The sequence below is a fragment of the Haemorhous mexicanus genome, chromosome 21 (genome assembly GCF_027477595.1).
Source record: "Haemorhous mexicanus isolate bHaeMex1 chromosome 21, bHaeMex1.pri, whole genome shotgun sequence".
Lineage (NCBI taxonomy): Eukaryota > Metazoa > Chordata > Aves > Passeriformes > Fringillidae > Haemorhous > Haemorhous mexicanus.
In genome coordinates, this window is record NC_082361.1 from 2542839 (window position 1) to 2565376 (window position 22538).

Consider the following 22538-nt stretch of genomic DNA (forward strand, 5'->3'; position numbering starts at 1 on the left):
GCAGGGGGGACTTCTGGCTGGAAAGGAGATTCTGTAGCTGTGCTCTGTTTGTTGGCTCTGGGGGCAGCTGTGGGCAAATGCTTTTGTCTTTTTGAGCCTCAGCATCACTGTCCTTTTAGCTGAGCACTGGAACCAGTCTCCATCACAAACTGTGTCTCTGTGGTGACATTTAAAATCTTCTCTTGAGGGACAGGAGCCTGGAGCTGAGCTTATCTGAGTTTAGATTGTCAGGATGTGATGCCTTGAATTCCAGAAAAGCACAGCAGTTTGGGTGCTTTGTGGAGCTTGAATTGATCAGCTCCTGGGGCTCATGAGTGGGATTGGTGCCTTCAAACAGCAGAGCCCTTCCTTGTCTCTGGCAAACAACCAGAAGTGCTGGTTTGCTGGTTGCCTTTGCCAGATGTGGGACTGCAGAAGTTCTGCCTCATGTTCTGATCACACTGATGGTCAGTGTGCAGAGTGGTCTCTTAGGATTCATCAGAGATGGTAGAAACCATCATCCAGGAGCTTTTCTTTGGGAGCAGCACAGGTGGAGCTCATTTCCTCAAGAGCTGGCCCTGATGTTGGGGATTTCCAGGTTCCTGCTGCTGTGAGGGGGGCTCTGATCAGTCTGTGCTCAGCTCCCTGGTGAGGATCCATGTCCTGGGGAGCTCCCCAGATGCCTTTTTGTTGTTTTTAACCTGACAGTTCTGCTGGCTTGGGGCCCTTGCCTTCCTCTGGTGTTGATGTTTGTGGTGACACATGGCAAACACAAATACTGGGGAGCTTTCCTGCAGCTGTGCTGGCTTTGTGCCCAGCCCTGGAAGCAGGGCTCACACCCACAGTGATGGCACCTCCCTGCATGCTGGGAGGGGGCTTGGAGCTGTTTGAACTCAGGTGAGAAAGCCCCAAACCCTCAGCTTGTTGCCAGGAGAGATGAAGCATGACTGATCAGTGATCTCATGGGTGCTGGAAGGATTTAGGTTTTTGCTTTACACTGGGTCTCTAACACACTATCACAGCTCTGTGATCATGCACTGCTTCCAGATGGAAGAAATCCAAGCCAGAAGAGATAGGCCTATTTTTTTTTTTTTAACTTGGCATTTAAGAAAAAAGAGAAATTAAATATTTTCATGCTGGCTAAGAAAGAGTCAGAGCTGCAGAGCTTGGGATGAAGCCTGGCTGTGGAGTGGGGATGCTTGAAGGGAATTCTGGCTCTGAGTCCTTTGTTCCTCAGCTGTGGATCATGGGGAGAATACATCCTGCTGTACCTGCGTGCATGAGTGTGTGGACACATCCTTTTTTTACCACAGACATTCCTGATTTCCAGTTCTCTGGCCACTGGAGACTGAATTTTTACACCAACTGGGTTTTTAAAATTTTTTTAGACTTCTCTGAGCTCATTCTTCGTTCCCCACAGTGCTCATGGAAATGGTCTGCTGGGAAAAACATTTCCTGCAGCTCACAGGTGCAAACATGATCAGTGAGAAGGAAAACAAAGCTCATCTGAGCCAGAGAGGAGCCAGCAGCATGGGGGCACACAAGGCAATACAAAGAGAGAAAAAAACCACTTCTGCCAGAAATAGCCTTGTATTTTTAACTCAGACATTCAGCCAGAGACCAAACAAGAGCCACACTCCATCAGGAGCTGGGGAAGGCATTCCTGAGGAGTGGAGCTGTGGGTCCATGGAAAATGGCCCTGTGGGGCTTTGCCAGCCCCTGGTGACCCCTTGGCAGCACAAGTGGGGTTTGGGGAGAGGCCACAGGGCTCTGGGGTGGCTCCGGGGTCACTTCAGGGCAGCTTTGCTATGTTGGAGCTCCCAGCTTTGCCAGGCTGGCTCTGCAGCACGGGCCAGACCTCAGGATGTTCAGAGTCAGGGTTGTCCTGTGGGCTCTGCCATGAGCAAAGCAACCCCTCTGTGTTCTGCTGTCATGGGGGAGTTGGAAAGCTGCAGTTCCATCCATGGGAGCCTTTGCAGCCAAAGGGAGCAAAGCCCACCCCAGGGGGAGAGAAGCTTTTCCTGGTCAGGCTGTTCGGACAACAACTCCCCCAGATTCCTCATTTTGCAAGGAAAAATGCAAAAATTTTCTTTAATCCATTGGTAAACTGCGAGTCCTTAGTTAGAGGTGATCTCTGAAGGTTGATCTGAGGTGCCACAATCCCTGCTGTCCATGGCAGAGGGAATCCCAGAGTGTGAGCAGGGAAAAAAATATCCCAGGTCCAGCAGTGTGACCTCTGGGTCAGCCCTGCTGCCAGCCCTGCCCTGAGCTCCATCCCAAGGGCAGATCCAGCCCTGAGCTCCATCCCAGGGGCAGATCCAGCCCTGAGCTCCATCCCAAGGGCAGATCTAGCCCTGAGCTCCATCCCAAGGGCAGATCCAGCCCTGAGCTCCATCCCAAGGGCAGATCCAGCCCTGAGCTCCAGCCCAAGGGCAGATCCAGCCCTGAGCTCCATCCCAAGGGCACATCCAGCCCTGCCCTGAGCTCCATCCCAGGGGCAGATCCAGCCCTGCCCTGAGCTCCATCCCAGGGGCAGATCCAGCCTGGGGAGGTGCTGGGGGTGCTGTGCCTGACTCAGAGCTCCTGCACTCACCCCCCGCCCATCCCCTGCCTGTTGTTTACCTCCCTCTTCCCCTGCTGTGCTGGGGGAACGCTGCTCTCCTGCCTCCCCCGGGGAGGTTCCAGGGGCGTGATGATGGCTGTGAAGTTGTTGGAGCTTGGCATGGCAGGAGCCCTGGTGGTTGTCATTAGCACTGGTGATGATGCTGCTAATTACCGAGCTGCTGGGAAACTCCCCTTGGGAGGAGGCGGAGGGGAGTGAGCAGGGGATGGAGAGGAGCCTGTCCCTCCTGGCAGCTCTGTGGGGCCCTGAGAGGAGGGCTCAGCCTGCAGGAGAAGCCGTGGGGATGCTGGCATGGATGGGAGCAGCCATGGCCCAGCTGCTGCGGAAGGTAGGAGAGCGTGGCAGGGCCCCTGTGCCTCACACCTGCCTGCCCCTGCTCTGCAAGAGGCTGCTGGTCAATGTGCTGCTCTTGCAGGAGGGTCCTGACCCTGCTGGGGCACACAGGGGCTTCCTTACCCTTCCCAGGGCCCCCTGAAGTGGGAGATTTCCCAGCCATGGCCAGTGGTGGCTTGGAGGAGAAGGACCAGCCCTGGCAGGGTGTGGGGATGAGCAAGGTCCTGTTCACCTGGGAGCCCAGGTGTGCAGCTCCCCTGGGGATGCTCAGGGCTGTGAGTGCCCTGAGGAGGATTTGGTGAGGGGAAGCTGGTGAGGGTGAGGTGCTTCTGGTCACGTTTTTGCTCTGGTGCAGCAGAGCCCTGAGCAAAAGTGGCTGCATTAGAGCTCTGTCCCTGTGCCTGCAGCTGTGGGCAGCCAGATCCAGGTCCCTCCAAATCCCTCCCTGGGACTCGTGCAGTGCACACCTTTCTGAGTTTCCTCTCTTTTAAAAGGCACATCAAAGCAGGGGGTTTGTGCTACATGAAACCTGCAGACATCAAAGGCTTGCTCATAAGTTTAACCCCTCTCTCCACTGTGCTGAAGGTCAGAATGCTCCAGCTTGGGTTTGACTTGGTAGCAGATGTGTTTTAGGGGGTTACTAAAAGGTTCCTGGAAGGATGGGATTTTTCTAACACTTCAGAAATATCAGAGATTGTGTCCTTCACCCTCCCCTGTGCAGAAGGAGAGGGCCCATGGAGGAAAGGGGCTGGGTTTTCTGGAAAAGACTTCCTGGGGACCTGCCCCAGTTCTGGGCCTGTGTTTGAGGTCAGTGGGACTGAGCATCACTCAGAGCTCAAAGGCTAAACCAATTTATTGTGTCGAGGTCCAACAGCTGGAGCAAAACCCATGGAGCAAGGTAAGGATCAAACTCACCCCTCTCTGGATCTGTGCTCTGGAAATGTCCTGGTCCTCAGGACTCTCCCCTTCCCAGGGAGTGACTCCTCACTGTCCAGAGCTGTCCCCCAGCCTGTCCTCAGCCAGGCCCATTTATAGGCAAGGGGAAGAGGAGCTGTGTGTGCCTGCAGTGATGACTTGCAGGGATGGCTTGCTGATGTATTTAGACACTGAACGATTTTCAAGCACTCTGCATCACCAAACATTCCCTGGGACAAATGTTTTTATAAGGCCTTTTTTATGATGACAGTGAGAAGCAGCCATAAAAGAAAGGAATTTTTTGTAGGTCATACATCCCCACCCCAGAGGCAGGCTGCCAGAGTTGTTTTGGTGGTTTTCTGTCTTGGGATTTATTGGGGGGCTGTTGGTTGCAGGATGCTCGTGGTTGACCCTCTGGGGGTCAGCCCTGGGGGCAGTGTCAGGGAGCAGATCTGGAGGGTTCTTCCTGTCCCTGCTGAATCAGGGCTTGTCCAGGCAGCTCTTGGCTGGCAGGTGTCCCCATCCCTCCCCTGTGACTTCACTGGGAGCTGCAGAATGGGCTGGATGGGTGCTGGGGTGCAGGGATGTGTCAGCCTTGGGGGCTGCTGGCCCCACAGCCTCCTTTCCCTGGTTGGTTTGTGTTGTTTGAGGGGAGATTGGCACTTGCCCAGTTCCCTCTGGAGCTGGGATGTGGGGTTTACACCAGGCAGCCTTCACTGCTCTGTGGTGCCTGTGCATCTTCCCTGTTTTAACATCAGCTCGGTCCCTGCTTCCTCTCCCTGTGTGTGAATGCCCCAGCACAGGGGCAGTGCAGATCACACCCTCCCTCACCCCACAGCCTCCAGCTTGCTCAGCTGCAGGGCTGTAATTATGCCATTAGTGCTGGTCAGACTTTCTGCTGTAAACGTGCTCTGAGAGGAAGGGAGAAGCCAGAGCCAGGGAGAGAGGAGAGGCAGCTGCTGCTAAATTTAAGACTGTTCCTATGACACCTGGAGGCTGCTGTGGTGGTGTCAGTCCTCTTGGAAGTGAGCAGGTAAACACAGAACCTTGTTCTCAAGGTGCTTTATCTCCCTGCTCAGCTGCTGGGACCTTCCAAAGTGCTCGGGGCAGGGAGGCTGTGCTGGTTCCTGGCTGGAGGCAGGAAAACCTGGAGAGCTCCAGCCTGACAGGTATGGGGAGGCTCTGCCAGGGATTTGGGCTCTTGGGAGAAGCAGTCAGGGGCGTCTCCCCAGAGTCATCTTAGATTGTCTGACCTGTCTTTCTCTCTGAGTCTCTTTGTTAAGCTGTAGGGTTCTCTCATCTCCTGTTCTCTGGCTCAGCTGGGCTCCTTGCACAGATGCTGCTCAAGCCAGGAGAGGTGTAAGAACTGCTCCCCCAAAGCTGGAGGTGCAGCAGAGCCAGAGCCAAGGCTCTCAGGAGTTCTTCAGAGCCCTGACAGTAATTCTTCTGTGGGACTTTGGTCATGGGAGGCAGGGAAATAAACGTGGGGATAGAAAAGCTCTGCAAAAAGTGGCTGCAAGAGAAGGTGGGGGGAGGCAGCAGCATTTTCTGGCTTGTGCTGCCTCTGCTGCATTCGTTGCCTCAGAGGCAAATTATCAGTTTCTTCCTTGAATATGAACAGCTGCCAGGTAATGAATTCCCCCTCTCTGTTTTATAATGGCATTAAAATTGGGATTTGCCTTAGTTTTCTCTGTAATTATCCAATGAGCCTGTGTGAGTGAGAGGGAGGCAGGGCAGAGCTGGCTCCGCTGCAGGCGAGTGTCGTGCCTGGGATTGAGCTTGGGAATGGCCCTTCCTGAGGGGCAGATCCCAGGGATTGAACTTGGGAATGGCCCTTCCTGAGGGGCAGATCCAAGGGATTGAATTTGGGAATGGCCCTTCCTGAGGGGCAGATCCAAGGGATTGAACTTGGGAATGGCCCTTCCTGAGGGGCAGATCCCAGGGATTGAATTTGGGAATGGCCCTTCCTGAGGGGCAGATCCCAGGGATTGAACTTGGGAATGGCCCTTCCTGAGGGGCAGATCCCAGGGATTGAACTTGGGAATGGCCCTTCCTGAGAAGGAAACTTCCACGTGCTCCCTGGGACAGGGCTGGTGTTGGCAGGGCAGTGTCTGTTTGGGCTGCAGGGATCAGTTGTCCCTGCTCTCCCTGTCTTTGAGATATTTCTATTGCTTGCACACCCTCTTGCTGTGTTTTCCCTCCTCCCAGGCTGAGGTCAGAGCTGAGCCTTGTGGAGGGAGATGGGAGCCAGGATTTGCACAAGCCTGTGCCTGTGTCCCAGCCACACACAGGGCACAGAGCCCAGGGCTGTGCCACGTGCAGGAGGGTGTCCAAGCCCTGGCAGCTGCAGGGGTGGCACCAAGGACACCCAGGGTCTGAGTTTTTCTCTGGTTGAGGATCAGGGACTTCATATTCCATCCTTAACTGGCTCCATGTGGAGGCCAGCTCTGGGGCTAGAAAACTGGGAGGAAATCCTTTTTACCAGAGGAGTCTGCTCTGGAAGGAGGTGGAAGCTGAGCTGGTTGTCCAAGACCACCCAGCAGACTCGTGCTGGAGGTCTGGAGGTCGATGAGCCAGGCTGGAGGTGACAAACCAAGCCCCCCAAATCCATTCTTGACTCACTGTAACTGAGTTTGCAGTTATTGGCACTTTGAAACCCTAATTGAGGTCTGCTTTCCTCCTTGCACAACCTTTTCTCCCGGCAAACTGTCAGCCATCAAGTGGGATGAGACAGTAAAAGAGATGTTACACTCACCATTTCCTAGAAACTGTCACTTTAAAGGGAGCAGCACAGGGGAAAAAAGGAGGAATTGAAGCCAAACCCAGAGCGATAAGGCTCCAAATGTTTGATTTCTCTCAAAATCTGGAACCTTTCATTCCTTTCTTGGGTCTCTGCTGTGCCTGTGGCACCTTGTACCTTCACAGCTCTGGCCTCTGGCATTTATTAAACTTCACATGGCAGAAGAGCTTAAAAAATATCATAGCCCAGGTTCTCTTTGGATGGAAATCAGCCTAATTGGGCTTAAATCCCTGGAGCTGGGGTGACACCAGATGACAAGGGAGCTTCTGGTGACTTGGGGCTGTGTTTGGTTTTCTTGCACAACCATCCCTGAGCTCCCAGCTGTGGCTGGTGGGGTCTGGCATGGATGGATCCAGCAGGTCCCTGTGCTGGGAAGGGCTCAGAAGGTGTCCCTGGACAGTGGACAGGAGGTGTCCCTGGTTTGGGCACTGGCTGCAGGCTGGGCACATCCTGTGTCAGGTTAACGTGGCCTCTGCTCACACCTCACCTTCAGCATCCACATGTTCCCATTAGCTGTGCTATTTTTAAGCCTCCCTAGGCAGTTAACACCAATTAATCTAAAAAAGCCCAAATAATGGTTTTTCAGAGCCCCTGGCTCCTTTCCCTTCCCCTTGGGCCCCAGAAGCCCTGGCAGAGCTGAGGCCAGTGAGGGCTCAGAGTGCAGGGCTGGCTGGAGAGGCTCCCCTGGGGAGATGTGCAGTTAGAGCAGGGTCCCAAACCATCCCATGGATCCAATTTTTCCAGCCTGGCTCGTGCTGTTTGTGCCACAGGGGAAGTTCCAGCTCCCTGCAGTGCTCATTGCAGGGCAGTCAGTGCAGCCCTGTCTGGGAGCCAGCAGAGCCAGGCACTGCGTGTGCCTGGGTGCAGGAGGTGCCACTCCCTGGGACCTGCAGGAAAGTCCCAGGAGGATTTTTTGCCTGTGTCTAAAGCCACTTGAATCCCGTTGTTCTCTGGGCACTGTCACGTGGAGCAAACCCCAAACAGGGTGTAGTTCCATCCTGCCCTTTGCAGCAGCAGGTACCAGAGCAGGAGATGCTTTTGCCTGATAGAAGCTGCTCCTGCCTTTGCATGTGATGTTTGTCTTGCCTGTTTCAACTCTCCTGAGCAGGTCAGACAGACCATGGCTGCAGTGGCAAACCCACAGGTAGCAGCCCCAGCAGGGCCAGGATTTCGTGTTTTGTGGGGTGCCTTGCACAACAAAGCCTTGATCTGGAACGCGGCCTTCAGGCATTTCTGGGCTGGGAGTAAATAATAATTAAGATCTGGGTGTGTGCTGAGCAGGGGGTGTTTATGTGCAGGCTGGATGTGTTATGGGTGCTGATGTGGATGGGTGTGCACAGCTCCACTTCCCCCATCCCCACCACCCCTGAGGAAGGTGCTGCATCTGCTCAGCTCCTTCTTAAAACCTTGCTGTGCTCAGAGCAAGTAGGTGTCTAAATAAGTCTGATTCAAGGAAGCAGCACAGTTTTGGCAGTCCAGAGACGTGCAGGCTTTTTTTGCAAAGCATTTTCAAAGCAAACTGTCAGGAGGTTCCAGTGTGAGATGCAGGGAGTGCAAGGGGTGGGGAGAGCAGGGCACCTCTGCACCTGGAGCATTGGATTGTCTCCATCACTGAAGAGGAGCTCACCTGCCCTGCTCTGTGGGGCTTGGAGTGGGGAGGTGGATAGAGAAAGTGCTCTAGATATTAACCTTGTGCTAATTAACCAGGAATATGGGTTATACCCTTTCAAGCAACAGAGTTATTTCAGTTTAGTAAATTAGTGCTGCTCAGCTGAGACTCCACGGCTGAGCATGGTCCTGGTTCCCCCCTCTCCAAGTGCAGGGTCAGTCACTGCAGTGAGTTGTAGCCAGAACTCTGTGTTTTACTGCTTTGGGTGTGTGCTGGTGTGCACAGCCAGGTACCACAGCCCTGGGTGAGAGCTACACCCCAAAAACTCACTGCTTGTTGTCATCCACCTCCAGCCTGAGCTGTTCCAAGCAGCAGCTCAGGTTCACTCCCAGTTTTGGCGTTTAAGGGATCCCCCAGGTTTTTTTGGGGCCATTCTGACCTCTGTAGCCACTCATCTTCTCCAGAGACTGACCTGGAGTGAGAATGCTCCTACCTTGTGTCCTTGGTTAGGAAAACAAGCTCTAGATACTGAATCCAGGCTGGTGTGTTTCTGTGAAATAGTGCCAGGGAAACCCAGCCTGGCGTGGTAAATGCTGTCAAAATCCACGAGGAAAAGTTGCTACATTAACTGCGGAGGATTGTGTGAATAGACAGAAGAGAAGCCAGGAGTAATCCCCCCTGGTCTCAGCAGTGAGGGCTGGACTGACCTGTGATCTCAGGACAGTTGTGTAGCTGAGGAAAAAGGGTAAATCCCGTGTTAATGTGGCTGTGGCACAAAGTGGCCCAGTCTGGTCACGGTGGCTGTGACTTCCAGACAGCCAGATCAGCTCTGCAAGCAGCAGAGGTGTCAGTAACACCTGAGGCAGACGCCCCTGGGCTCCCTCCAAATGCAATCAGCAATGATATTGTCACCTGCAGTGAGGCACAGCCCTGTGCTTGAGCTTGTGTGGCAGCAGGGCACGGTCCCAACAGGTCAGCACTGACTGCATTTCGGAAGGAGGGAGCGTGGGTGAGTTATTTTGATTTTGTTTGGAACAATAAAACCCGAGTTATTTGAAATCTTAACAACAGAACCAGCTTTTAGCACCGGCGTTTATAGGGATGAGTGGGCGAGTTGTTTAAAGGGAAAAAAAATCTTTGAAAAGTGTCCAAGTGAGGGTGATAATTTCATGCTCCAAGGGAAGCGTGTGCACGTCCTGGGCCTGGGCAGGGTGTGGATGGGCTGTGCCAGGGGCTGGGCACAGCACAGTGCAGGGCACACGTGTGCCCAGGGCACGCTCAGCTCCCTGAGCTCCAGCCTGACGTGGTAGGTGGTGTCTCTGCAGATCACAGATGTCTCGCTCATTATTCTTTGCTGCATCCTAAACTCAGAGGGAAAATGTCATTTCCTCATGTTGTTGCAAGCACCTCTCCCCCTCTGTTATACCCTTTTCTGCCTTTCTCCCTGTTCCAGCTGCAGAGAAGGTTTCCCCTTTCAGAGCTCCCCAAAGGCAGCTCAGCTCTTCAGATCAGGGCAGAGTCCCTGTCCTGGTTCATTCCCCTGTTGCCCTCTCTGTGCATGGATCCCTGATCTCAGCCCCACTGGGAATGGGGCTGCAGCACCAGCTCTGAGCTCACAGGAGCTGTGTGGAGAGCCCTGCCCTCCCTCAACTCTTCTCTTCCTCTTCAGTCAGGGCCAGGTACTGAGCTGAGAGTCCTGATCTCAGGTCCCACACAGTTTCCATCTTTCTCTGGAAAATACTGGGTGGCTCCTGGAAATGAATTTACTGGTGTGGAACAGCATGGGCAGTTCCCCAAAGCTGTTCAGGTTAAAGTGATTTCCTGCTTTTGCAGTGAAAAACGAGAATGAAGGACAAGTGTGGACAGAGAGCGAGAGTGCCGGCGGGGCTCTGTCCCCATTTTGCCCCTTTGGAAAAGTGCTTTTCTTCCCAGTGCCCCATTTCACTGTCAGTAAATTCCCATTTCACAAACGTGAGGTAAGAGCAGCTCTTTGGCTGCTGCGTGGCATTTCCATCTTCCCCTGTTTAAAACCCTGTTGCAATTAGAAATTTCCCTCTGTCGAGCAGTGTTACATTTAAATCAAGAGATGCTTATGGCTGAGCAGCCTAGGCTCTTGCAATAAGACAAAAAAACCACACATATCTAATAATATGAGGAGCAGGAGGACTATCAGGAGCTAAAAATGGTCCTTCAGTATTTTGGTGCTTTAAATCCAAGCGATCAGAGTGTGTCTGTGTGTGCACAGAGCGTGTGCTGCCTGTGCCTGCGGAGCCGAGCGTGTTTGCAGATGTAGTTTGGGAGAATCGATCCCAATCTATTTTTAAGGTGAAGTGAGTGTGGCGGGTGGGAGGTGAGGAGGTGGAAGGGAAGCTAAATATTCACGTAGCTGCACTGTGTGTTTAAGAGCATCATCTAATAACGGGAGGATCGTGGCAGCGAGGTGAGGGAGACAGGAGCGATCTCTGGAGCCCCCCCATCGTGCCAGGGCACGGAGCGGCTTCGGGGGGAGGTGGCAGCGGGGCTGTCGCTTTAAACCTCGGCTCGCACCCAGCGGGTCGCTGGAGCCGGCGACGTTCTTCATTCACATCGCTCGGCACAAGCCGCGCTCGGCGGGGCCGGCGGAGCCTCGGGCGGCCGGAGCATCCAGCGCTGCTGCCCGCGGACATGTGAGAGCCGGAGCCGCCTGCTGAGGTCAGTGAGGGAAACGGGGGTTTGTCTGTCCGTCCGTGTGTCCTTCTTCCTCTGGAATGAGAGCGTCGGGAGGAGGAGGTGGATACGGAGACACGGAGGATTCGCTCAGGCCGGGATGTGCCGGGTGTGCGCTCGGGGGTTTAAAGTTTCCAGGTAGCTCCGGTGTGAACTTTTTACTGTTAATATTGCTGCGGCTGCTCAGGCTGCTCGGTGCGCTGTGTGTCACAGCACAGGGGGGGCGGTGGGGCCCTGAGCCCGGCCGTGCTCGGGGGGGGGACACGGGGTGTCTGTCTGTCAGTCTGTCACCCGCGGGGGGATTGGCACGGAAAGAGAAGCGCTGTCCTGAGCAAAGACCGGGCGCGTTTTACAGCTCTGCTGCCTCTGAAGCTGAGAGGAGTGGGGACTCCAGCCCAGGAGCTGGTGGCTGGGGACAGGGACAGCCCTGCTCCGGAGCACAGGGACGCTTCTCCAGGCATTTCAGCTCCTGGTAAAACAGGCTGTGGATTTCAGCCAGGGATTTCCTTCAACTCCTCTCCTCCAGCCCCCGCTTGCCTCTCTGCAAACCTCCCCCTCAGAGCCTTTCTCCAGGTGAGCTGGGAAGTTCAGTGCCTGATGGTTTTGGGGTTTGAGGTTGTGGCTGTGCCAGAGGTGCAGCCCCCACGGTGAATTCTCCAGGGTGAGGTGTGGGGTGGTGCAGGATAAAGAAAAGCTGGGGAGTGCAGGGGACTGACAGACAGCCCTGGATGAGGCACTGGTGGTCACCAGCAGCACCAGCCCTGCTCCTGCCCGGAGATTTTGAGGTCGGCTGCCTTGAAAAGAGCAGAGGTAAGGAGCGGTGACATGTGTGGCTCACAGGGGAGAGGCAGATAGGGCAGGGCACGTGGGCACAGAGGTGTGGGAATGGATAACTGCCAGGGCAGGTAAGCGCCTGCTTGGGTAAGGGCACGGATCTCCAAGGACTGTCCACAGGGGAGAACTTGGTCCTGGGGACTGCTTGCTGGCTCTGTTACTGTGGGACGTGGTCAGGTCACTTCATGTCCAGGTTGTGTCCTTCCTGAGGAATTGTGGATAAGGTGGAATTGCGGTGGATGCGTTTGAATGCCGAGGCAGCGCGCTCTGGGGATGTGACAGTGACAAAAGCTGAACCCGCCGCCCTCCTCGCTCGTCCCTGCCCTGGGCACTCACCAGGCACCTTCAGGCAGCAGCTCCTGAGCTGGATCTGCTGTACCAGACCCACCAGGGTCTATCCACCTCTGGGTCCTGCCCGCAGGTCCCAACCAGCTGTCCCCTGGGAGGGCTGGACGAAGCCGGAGTGAGCAGCCCTTGAACCTGACAGCTCCATCCTGCTTTGGGTCAGGGCTGCAAGAAGCTGAGCCTGGAGGAGAGGAGGGGAACCAGAGGCAGGTCAGTGCCCTGGGGACACCAGCTGTGAGAGAAGCTGGTCTGACAGAGGGACAAGGTTTGGCCCTCTGGGTGGCTCTTGGGTGTCTGTGGTTTGGTTCAGTGGGCAAAGCTCCCTTTGAAGGGGATGTCCCCCCCATGTTTGGGTAACCATGGAATCACTGAGGGATGTGCCATGACTTGGCCAGCACAGAAATACTTTTGTGGTCCTTGGGGACCTCTGGGGTGCTGTCCCAGAGTGGATCTGTCAGGCTTTGGTGGGGCTGAGCAGCACTGTGGGAAGAGCTGCATCCCGAGCTGCTGTGGGGGCAGCAGGAAGCTGGGGGAGAAGCTGCCACCAGAGCGCTGGGTTGAGGGATCTCTGTCAGCAGATGTTGGTGTAGTGGGGGCACAGCTGGGGCTGGCTGGGGGTCTGATGCCACAGAGAGATTGGGACAGGGTGCTGGTCCCAGGATGGGGCTTGGCAGTGGGAACGTGTTCTCTGCAGAGCCCTGGGGGGGCAGCGGGTCCAAGGTGGAAGCCCTGCAGGGCAGTTGTGGGCTGTGCCCTCAGGTGTTGGGAGCTGGGAGGTGGTTTAGTTCTTGCAGTGAGGCTTTCTGCCTTTGTTTAATGGCTTTCCTGAATCCCAGTGAAAATGGCCAAGGGGGGAGAGGCTCAGGAGTCAGTTCTTTGTTTTGCCTCGCCTGGGTTCGCTCCAGCCTTGGCCTCACCTGCACATCTGGAGGGGTCAGACTGAAGGATTTCCACTCCATGTCCTGCACCTCTGTGGAAGAAATGAGCAGCCCAGGACCCTCTCATCCCAAAACTGTGGCAGGTTTTATTTGGTGTGAGAATTTAGCAGAGAGGAAAATGGGTGGATTTGTGCTTCCCCATGGGGTGTAATGACCTTGGCTTGGGGCTCCTGAGGGAGCTGGTGGTCCCAGCCTGCACGGAGAGGGGACAGTGGCAGAGCAGGTGCCTGTCACACTCTGCAGCTGCTTTTTGCTGCCTTTCCAACACCTCGGCTGTGGTTTTACACATCCTGAATCCACCCAGGCAGGTTAAACAGCCCGTTCCTCCAGCAAGGGAATGTGTGCAAAAGCCTGGATGCTTTCCAGTGGCCTGTGTGAGGAGAGGGAGTCCTGCTCCCCTCCACTCTCAGAAAATGTGAACAAGCTCTGACCCCCATGAGTGGGACCTCCACCTGCTTGGGATGGTGCCATCCCTGTCCTGCCCGAGGTCAGGGAGCAGGAGCAGAGGTTCCACACTTGTCCTTGTCCCTGTGTGGGCACAGGTGGGAGTGTCTCTGTGCCCGTGCCAAGGACAAGTGTGTTTGCAGCCAAATCTGCCCTGGGGTGATCTCTGCAGCAGCAGCAGCCCCCGGGTCCCTCTGTCCCGTTGGTTTTACTCCTTGTGACAGCGTCTGGCTGCCACAGGAAGGTGACAGTTGGCAGAATTTGGGCAGTTGCAGAGCTGGAGGCAGAGGATGGGGGATGAGGCCAGACAGGGACACTGGCCATGAGGTGAGAAGTGGTCTCAGGGCTGGACACTGAGGCTGGAGCCCAGGAGCCGTTTGGGGATGTGGCTGTGTGTCTGTGCTGTGGCAGGGCACTGCTCAGCCCCACGAGGGCATGCCCTGGCTCTCGGGATGCCTCCTGCCCCTGGCTGTGCCAAGCCCCAGGCGAGCACAGCTCGGAGCAGATGGCGAGCCCCAGGGTGTGATCACACCTCCATCTGCCCTCGCAGCTCCTGCCTCGGGGCTGGGAGCAGCCTGGCAGGGAAGAGCTGAGAGCTCCCTGCCTTGTCATATTTGGGCATTTTAATTAGAGAGGTTCAGGCCTGGGGCAGGGTTTGGCTGGAGGGAGCCTGGTGCCCGCAGGTGCTGCCCTGGGGCTGCCCATGGGCTGGCACAGCCCTGTCAGCACAAACATGGCCCGTGGGCACTGACCTCCTGCCCCTCGGGTGCCACTGGGAGGTACCAGGCACACAGCCAGCCCTGCCCCACACCTCCACGCTCTGGCTGCTCTTCCTGCTGATTCAGAGCATCCTTTTCTCTGCCAGGTGCATTGGGAGCAGGATGCTGACACCCCAAACTGCAGGGTCTCTGCAGGATGTGCCGTGGGGGGATCTGATGAGGGGAGCTCTGAGCTGGGGGCTCTGGCATGCACTGCCAGGCTGCTCCTGCAAGCTGGAGCTTCCCCCTGGATCAGGGCTGCTCTGCTTTACTCCATGCAGTCGTGGAACAGCGGGAGGGAGGCTCGGTGTGAATGAACCGGTTTCCTCCTCTACCCTGAAATTTGGGTCACACAACCCAGCATAGCAGAGCTGTGAGAGATGAAGTTCACCCTCAGTTCAAGCCTGAGCCAGCTTTGATTTCTGAGGTGCAACTGTTGGTGGTTCAGAGGGTCCACTGGGGCTGTGGCTTCATTAGTGGATCAGCACGTGGCAGGCAGGAGGTGAGAGGGGTTTTTCCCCTCCCTGATCAGCTCCCACATTGCCAATGTTCCTCTCTGGCCTGCTGCTAATTTTGACGCTGCCCTAAATAGAAGCTGAGTGCATCTCATCTGCTTCGCTTAGCATACAGGAAAATTGTTTTCCTTCATCTACCCAATCCAACTTGTGGCTTTAACCCTGTCAGCACAAGTCTCTCCCCACTGCAGAGCTCCCCTGAAGGGCTTTGCCTGCCCCTGCCAGGGGGAAGAGCTCTGGTGGGAGTGGCACCATTTGTGGTGGGATTGGGAGGGCTCCCAGGCTGCCCTGAGTTGCCACCAGCAGAGCTGGGAGGGGGACTTGGCTTCACCAGCAGCCCAGGGAATCCCTTGCTCTGCTGTAAAGTCTGGCTGTGCCCTCTCCATCTCTCTGGTGGAATGTGCAGCCCCTCAGGAGGGACCCAGTGCCCATTCTCTGATTGGTCCCTGGCTAGAAAATAGCTCACACAGACCCAGTTCTGAGATGTTTTGGTTGCTTTCTGTTGTGGCTTTTTTCCCAGCAACTGGTGGGACCAGCTCGGTGTGTAGGGAATATCCCTAAGGCTGGCAGATGCCCATCTTATCACTGGCTAATGTTATTTCCCATTCCAAGTGACTCTTGGAAGGATCTGTGCTTCCTGCTGCTCTGTCTGCTCCAGATCAGGACACACAGCCCATCTCCCTGCTGGAAGTGGCTTGGAGAGGCTGCCTCCAACGCGAGCCTCCTGCAGCACAACTTAAATATATCCCTGTCTAGTGCAAGGTGCTCATTTGGGGCTCTCGTGCAAGAGCTGGTGTCCTGAAAATCTGTAATTTTGTGGCATTTTCAGCTGGGTAGCTGCTCCAAGTGCTGTGCTGAGGAGACAGGCGCCGAGGGGAAGTGTTGGGGTGTGAGGGGCAGTGGCCTGGAAAGGTTGGATTTAGCTGGTGGAAAAAGCAAACCCTGAGCTTGGGCTGAGCCCTGGCTGGGCACAGAGCAGCGCTTCAGCCAGGGTGGCTGCACGGCTCCCCTCATCCTGCTCTGAGCCCAGCCCTGTCCGGCCCAGAAGCTCCCCTTGGAGCAGTGCCAGGGTAAATTCTGTCTCCTTTTCCCTCTTTCCCATTCAGCCTCCAGGTTCCTCTGGCTGCTCTGCAGTGACAGCGGCTCATCCGTGCACGGGTCTGGGCTGTGGCAGTGCCTGGAGCCTCTGGGATCAGAGGGACCAAGGAGCAGAGACCCGAGCAGGCTCCAGACTGTGGGGCTTGGCTCACCTGGGGCACAGCCAGGAGCCAGCCCCTGCACAGAGCAGGAGAGGGCACGGCTATTCCCGAGACTCAGGGGCTCGTTCGGGGTGTCCTGACTCTGACTCTCCTCTCTCTTCCCAGAAAATCAACCGGACCCCTTCGGACGAGGAATGCTTCTTTGACCTGTTGAGCAAGTTCCAGAGCAACCGGATGGATGATCAGCGCTGCCCGCTGGAGGAGTGCCCCGCCGAGGCTGCGGAGGCAGCGGCCACGCGGGTCCCTGCCCTGGGAGAGCGGCTGTGTGAGCACCCGAGCCTTCCCAATCCCTGCTCCTGCTCCTGTGGGAGTGACGCTGCTCCCGCGGCGTGCCCAGCTGTTGTGGTTTGCCGTGCATCCCGTGATGTTTTCCCCGAGCCTCAGCTCTCTGAACTTTAGCAGATCCTTGGCAATCTCTGTCATTATTTAAGGAAGGAAAAAACATTCTTATGTAAATGGTTGCTGAGGGAAAGGCTGGAGAATGTGAGCTAAGGTTTGGGGAGTAAATTGGCGAGAGAAATGCAGAATGCACTTGGATTTTTTCAGTGAGGGTCTTTAGGTCTTGGATTCTGAACAAGGAGGTTGGCACAAGGACTTGTGCCATGATGATGGTCATTGCTGAGGGAGCTTTGTGACAACCTGGGGTCTGGGACCAGGTGCAGGGGCCAGGTCAGGCTTTCTCAGGCAAGTTAAAATATTGTCAGTTTTTGTAATAGCGTTGCCATGGAGGAAAAACTTCTGGATTTTGTACTGTTCTTGGATATGGTGGTGATAGGTGCTGTGTGAGGACAGAGCAGCCAGGAGGATGGATAAACAGTGGGAAGCTGCTCAGGCAAACAGCTCAGCCCTAGGAAGGACAGGGATAAATTGAGGAAGGTGCCTGACAAATAGGGCAGGAAAGGCAGGGCTGTGTTTGCACTTGGGTTTCGTGGCTTTTTCAGTGTTCAGGGCCTTTGTTTAACCCGAGCTGGGGAGAAGTTCTAAAATGCACAGATCACCCTCACATGTTTAATCACCAGCACAGAGGGCTCAAACCAGTTATTTAACCTGATGGATTTGTTCATCGTCAGTTTCCAAATGAATATGAAATGCAAATAGAAGAGGAGCCCCCTGACACTGTTCCCAGAGCTGCAGCACAAGGAGCCTGTGCCAGGGCAGGGGCTGAAGCAGAGGTCAGGCTGTGGTAGGACAGCAGGTTGGCTCTGAGGTGAGAGGGTATTTATTGTCTAAAAATAAGGTGGAAATGAGCATTGTTTTGTCAAGAGATGCATTTCTGACAAACAAGTGCATTTGGCTGTTACAGCTGTGTAATTTAGGAGATGGGGTTGAAAATGTGGAGCTTTATAAAGAATGCACGAGCAGCCCCACATTTTTTTGGCTCTTTTGGGCTCTGAGCCTTTTGGACGTGTTATTTTTGAGGATTCTTTGTGAGCCGAAGGGGAGGAAACTCATCCCTGCGTCAGCACTGAGATTTTCTTGTGTTTCTGCAGCTCCATGAGCTGGGGCTCTAAGGACTTGTGTCAGGAGGCTCGGAGCTCTGCTCCAGAGCTTTGTGCTCAGGGAAGGTAACACCACTTGGGCTGGATTTCTCAGTTTTCCCTTGCTGGTCTGTTGTTTGGGAGCCTCTCCCTACCCAGCAGCTGCAGGAGCCAACAGGCTCTTTCCAGGGAGCACGGCCCAGAGGTGTTTCCAAAGGGTCAGTGGTGGATAGATGAATGTACTGGTTCTGGACTGGGACCCCAGTACCAGCACAGCCCAGGCTCTGCTCCATGGGATGAGAAGCAGCAGAGCCCAGGAGCATTTGGCTGGTGCTGAGGCAGGTCCTGCAGCCCGTGACAGCTGGACTCACCTTGGCAGTGCCTCTCCGTGGGCAAACAGCTCAGATTTCTGGGGGGCCTGGGAAGGTGCTGCCAGGTGAGAGGCTCAGCCAGGCCTGGGCTTTGCTGATGGCCTTTTTGCAATTATTCCCAGCTGTTGGGACTGTGTGGGTGCCTGTCACAGCCACAGGGGCCACCAGGAACTCTGTGCTCCCCTGTGATTGCCCAGCTCTGCCTGTGCCTCGTGGTCCAGGTGGAAGCCAGAGTGGAAGCAGCAGTGCTGGAAACAGCAGGGATCACAGGCAGGCCGTGGTTCAGCCCAGGGGCACTGGATCTCCTGGGCTGAGGTGGCACCTTTAGTGGCTTCCAGGAGCTGGCCAAGCCTAGGCAGGGAGCCCCGCAGGGGACCCAGCAGTGCAAGGTGGGTCTGTGAGGTTCTGCTTTATCAAGGCACCTGATTCTGCTGCTGCCGCCTGCTGCGTTTGTGTGGGTTGGAGAGGAGTTTGGGGAGGGGATTTGGGCTCTGGAGCTCAGGCAGGGCAGGCAGAGCGGTGACCCTGCCCTGTGCTCCTCTCCCCCAGCACAGTCCACCCTGATGGCATCTCCACAGACAGAGGAGTTCTTCGACCTCATCGCCAGCTCCCAGAGCAGGCGCCTGGATGACCAACGTGCCAACGTGGGCAACCTGCCCGGCCTGCGGATAACCCACAACAACCTGGGCCACCTGCGCGTGGAGGGGGACGCCCAGGAGCCCGGGGACGAGTTCTTCAACATGCTCATGAAGTGTCAGGTATGGGCACAGGGCTGGGGAGCTCTGACACCTCTGCTCCAGCCCCTTCCTCCCCGCCCTGTGCTAATGCTGAGGCCCCTCTGTCCCCTGCAGTCCTCCAGGATCGATGACCAGCGCTGTGCCCCCCCAGACTCCATCCCCCGTGGCCCCACCATGCCTGACGAAGACTTTTTCAGCCTCATCCAGCGTGTCCAGGCCAAACGCATGGACGAGCAGCGTGTGGATTTGGCCTCAGCCCAGGAGGAGGCCGAGGAGGAGCAGCAGAGGCCTGGTTCCAGCTAAGAACAGGGCTTGGGTCTGGGGGGGTTGTTTCAGCTTTATTTTGTTTTTTAAAAAGGAAGAACAAGAGTAGGTGGTTTCAAGCCCGAGTGCTCCTGTGCTCCCAGTCTTGCACCTCCATCGTGTTCCTATGGGAGAGCCCAACGGATGGGGGACAGTTTTTAAAGAAGGGGTTTTTTTAGGACACTCGGCCACTGTAACTCTGGGCACAGCACCTGGAAGACTTTAGCAGCCCCTTGCTGATCACCTAAAACCCCAGGAACTTGGAGGAGCCCACAGAGGGTAGCTAACTCCACCCTTGATTTCTTTTATTTCCACAACACTTTTATTTAAACAGGGAAAGGGAAGAACACCTTTTCCATTTTGAAGTCCTCCTGTCTTCCCTGACACAAATGGTTCTGGATCCTTCTCTGGAACATCTTGTTCAGCTTTGTTCCTTCTACAGGAGAAAGAAAGCCCAAGTCCTTTAAACCTTATCCACCCCAGCTGCATCGTGGTCCTACACACCTGAGTATATTTTAGGTTTGCTGAGGACTCTCTGGAGAGCCCTGGACATTCTCTGCTTCCAGCTGCAGCTCTGCAGGACCTCCTGAGCAGGGGAAAAGCCTCACTGACCCTAAGCTTTAGTGGGATTTGTTACCTCTGGAGCCCCCTGCAGCCCCATGGCAGGGGCTGTTCCTGGGCAGAAGGAAGGAGTCTCTGCCCAGGTGTTCACCCCACAGCAAACAGGGACAGCTCCTGGTGCCACTGAGCCGCCGAGAGGGCATCCAAGACACAACCTGTGTGTGACAGGGCCCTGCTCCAAGAGCCAGCAAAGCTTTCTGCCCATGGCTCATCCCTCCTTTTTTCTGTGTCCAACAGCAGCTCGGACCAATGGCCCTTCCCTCCTCTTGTTTCTCCCCAAACCAGCACTGAGCTGCTCCCAGTGAGGCTCTCTGGTTCTGTCCACCTGTCTCCAGGCCCTGGAGCCTCAGGAGAGCCCCAGCCTGGGGGGCTGGCTGGGAACTCACATTTACTGTCATTTGCCCCTTTTGGACCAGCTGGAAAAGCTGGAGGAGGGGAGCAGGGACCTGACTTGAGGAGGTGCAGTATTTTTCCTTTGCTTGACCAGAGACAATGCTGGGCTTCAGCAGCTCCAGCGCCGAGTTGTGCCGAAGCAGCGCCGCTCCTGCAGAGACTAAATCAGCACTTTGGATTTGAAATGCATTTGATGGAAACATTCCCAGCCAGCAGGGAGGTATTTTTAGACCAGTGATGCTGCTCATGGGGCATTTACCCTGCCTGCACTGACCATGTGGAGTGGTAGCTGCAGTTTACCTGCGACCTGGGAGCACTCACCTGCTGCTTGGCCGAGGCTGGGCCTCCTTCCTGGGGCTGGCAGAGCTCTGGAGAGGGGAGAGGAGGAGCTGCCCACCCCCTACCTACCAGCCAAGCTGGCATTTGTAAAAGAGAAAAACATTGGTGATGATGACCTAACCAGCTGCAGGCTCCAGCCTGTGCAGCTCTCAGCCAGGTGGTGAACTGGAACCTGACCATTAAGCTTTCAGAGGTATTATTGAGGTATTATTTGCCATATACTTGAATGTATGAGCTTATTTATTTTTTACATGTGCATTTGCTAATGTCATTTTAATGGGGAATTTCCAACCCACAGGTACTTGTTTTTTTTCTAAAAAATAATCTGCCAAATGGATTAATATATTAGAAATGAATACAGCTCAAGGGGAAGGGGTGGGGGGAATTGTGCTTAATAAATATTTGTGTCTAAGCTTCAGTGCAAATACTCATTTCCATTATTTCCTGGCTGAGAGCAGGGCTAATCCTGGCCCTTTGGAATAAGGATGAGGATGCAGGGGGGGTCTCTGGTAACAAGACACCACCACATGTGCTAAGGACAGTGTTGGGCACCCACCTCCTTATCACTTTACTCTATGAGCACATGGGGCTCATGGCAGCCACCACTATCCCAGCTCTGCCTGACTGCCAGCATGGATGTGGCTGTGGAGGGAAGGCACAAAGCCCTGAGAATTCCCTGCCCAGAAGTTTCCAGGACAACAGGGCAGACAGAGCAGCCCTGCATGGCTGAGAAAAGGCCACTGGAAAAGGCTGAGGCGAGGCTGAGCTGTTCTTTTCAGGCCCTGCCCGATCTCCGTGCCACCCCGGCGCCTGGCCCAAAGCTGGGTTGTTCCCCAGAGCCAGGGGACAAGGGCAGGGAGTGCTGGGCACAGCCCTGGCACCGGCCCTTGGAGTAGACACAAAGCAGCAGCACCAGCTCATTCCAGCACAGCAGGCATGAGCAGGCTGTTGGACTGGGCTGGAAGGCAGCCTGGGAGCAGCAGTTTGGATCCTGAGCCCTCTGAGGATAAAGCCAAGTCACAGCTGGGCTTCCTGTGCCTGGCCCATTTGTGCTGGCCAGTGCCAGCCCTGACCAAAGATTAATAAAGAGCCACCAGCTTGTTCTCATCAGGTGTTCTCACACCTCTGGGTGCCTGGGCACAGCAGCTCTGCGTGTGACCTGGGCCCAGAATTGTGCCCCAGTGTGTGCAGAGACTCAGATCCCCAGGAGCAGGTGATCCCTGGGAGAGAGTGATGGTGTCTCACCTCCTGTCTCTCCATCCTGAGCAGCACAGGCTCGTTCTGAGCTCCTGTGAGCAGAGGGCACTGGCTAGCCCTGAGTCTCCAGAGCAGCCTGCAGGGTGGCTGCTGTGCTGAATCCTCCTCTCTCCCACGCTGCCAGGCTCGGTCCAGCGTCGGGAAGAGCTCTCTGATGCTGACATCCGCTGGAGAGGCGCGGGACTGCCGGCCCGTGAGTGCTGCTGCAGCTGTGCAGTGCTGCTGGGAGCAGGGCTGTCCCCAGTGCAGGGCAGGTCCTCTTCTGGAAAAACCCTAAAAATCCAGCAGAAACACGAGATCCTGCCCTCTCCTACCCAGCTGTACACAAGCACCAGAGGCACCCGCAGGACAGAGCTGATGTCAGGCCTGGAGAAAGGGACTCAGGAGAAAGGCTGCTTCTCCTCACTCCCTGCCTTTGGCTAGAGCAAGCCTGTGTGCTTACCTGTGTCCCCTTTCCAGAGCAAACCCACTGCCCCATGACACAACATTTTTCAGAAAAAACAGCTTCAAAAAGGAGAAAAAAAATTCGGGTTTTTAGCTGCAATCTCTTAGCAGCAAATCTTTTCGTATTATGTGCAAATTCCCTCCCCTTATGTTGGCCTGAAAGCTCAGAGCAGCAGCAAGAACTGCCACCCACCATGCTCAGAGCTGCAGAGGCAGCCCCAGGGCACAGGGACCTGTCTCTGTCCTGCCCCCAAAGAGCACCTGGTGACAAAGGGCACTGGCACAAGGACAAACACTAAAATCTAGGAGCAGCCAACACAGATTTTGCTACATTTTGCTACATTTTTACTATAACACAGCAAAAATGTGCACCATCTTCCTGTAGCTGGGACCTAGTAACAGGTAAGAAAGGTAAGGAAAACAGTATAAAAAAGCCAGATTGTAAATGAGTGGTTTCCAAGGCAACACAGATCCTGCAACAGCTGCTCTGTTCCACCCCATCAAAGGCATCAGCACCATGGAAGCAGAATGCTGATT

At 55.3% G+C, this 22538-nt stretch overlaps 1 protein-coding gene across 11 annotated transcripts in view; it reads left to right on the top strand.

The window, feature by feature from the left end:
- GPSM1 (G protein signaling modulator 1) overlaps window positions 1–20725 on the top strand; it is a 65307-nt gene extending 44582 nt beyond the window's left edge. For 7 of the 11 annotated variants that reach the window (XM_059865038.1, XM_059865039.1, XM_059865040.1 and 4 more), the window contains 3 exons: window positions 16164–16323; window positions 18457–18665; window positions 18759–20725. In XM_059865038.1, coding sequence (XP_059721021.1) covers window positions 16164–16323; window positions 18457–18665; window positions 18759–18947 — 558 coding nt within the window. In that variant the 3' untranslated portion in view covers window positions 18948–20725. Of the gene's footprint in view, window positions 1–4686; window positions 4884–10931; window positions 10951–11316; window positions 11539–11738; window positions 12355–16163; window positions 16324–18456; window positions 18666–18758 lie in introns of those variants that run through there. The other 4 variants (XM_059865045.1, XM_059865049.1, XM_059865048.1 and 1 more) reach the window with 4 other exon arrangements.
- Window positions 20726–22538: the final 1813 nt, after the last annotated feature.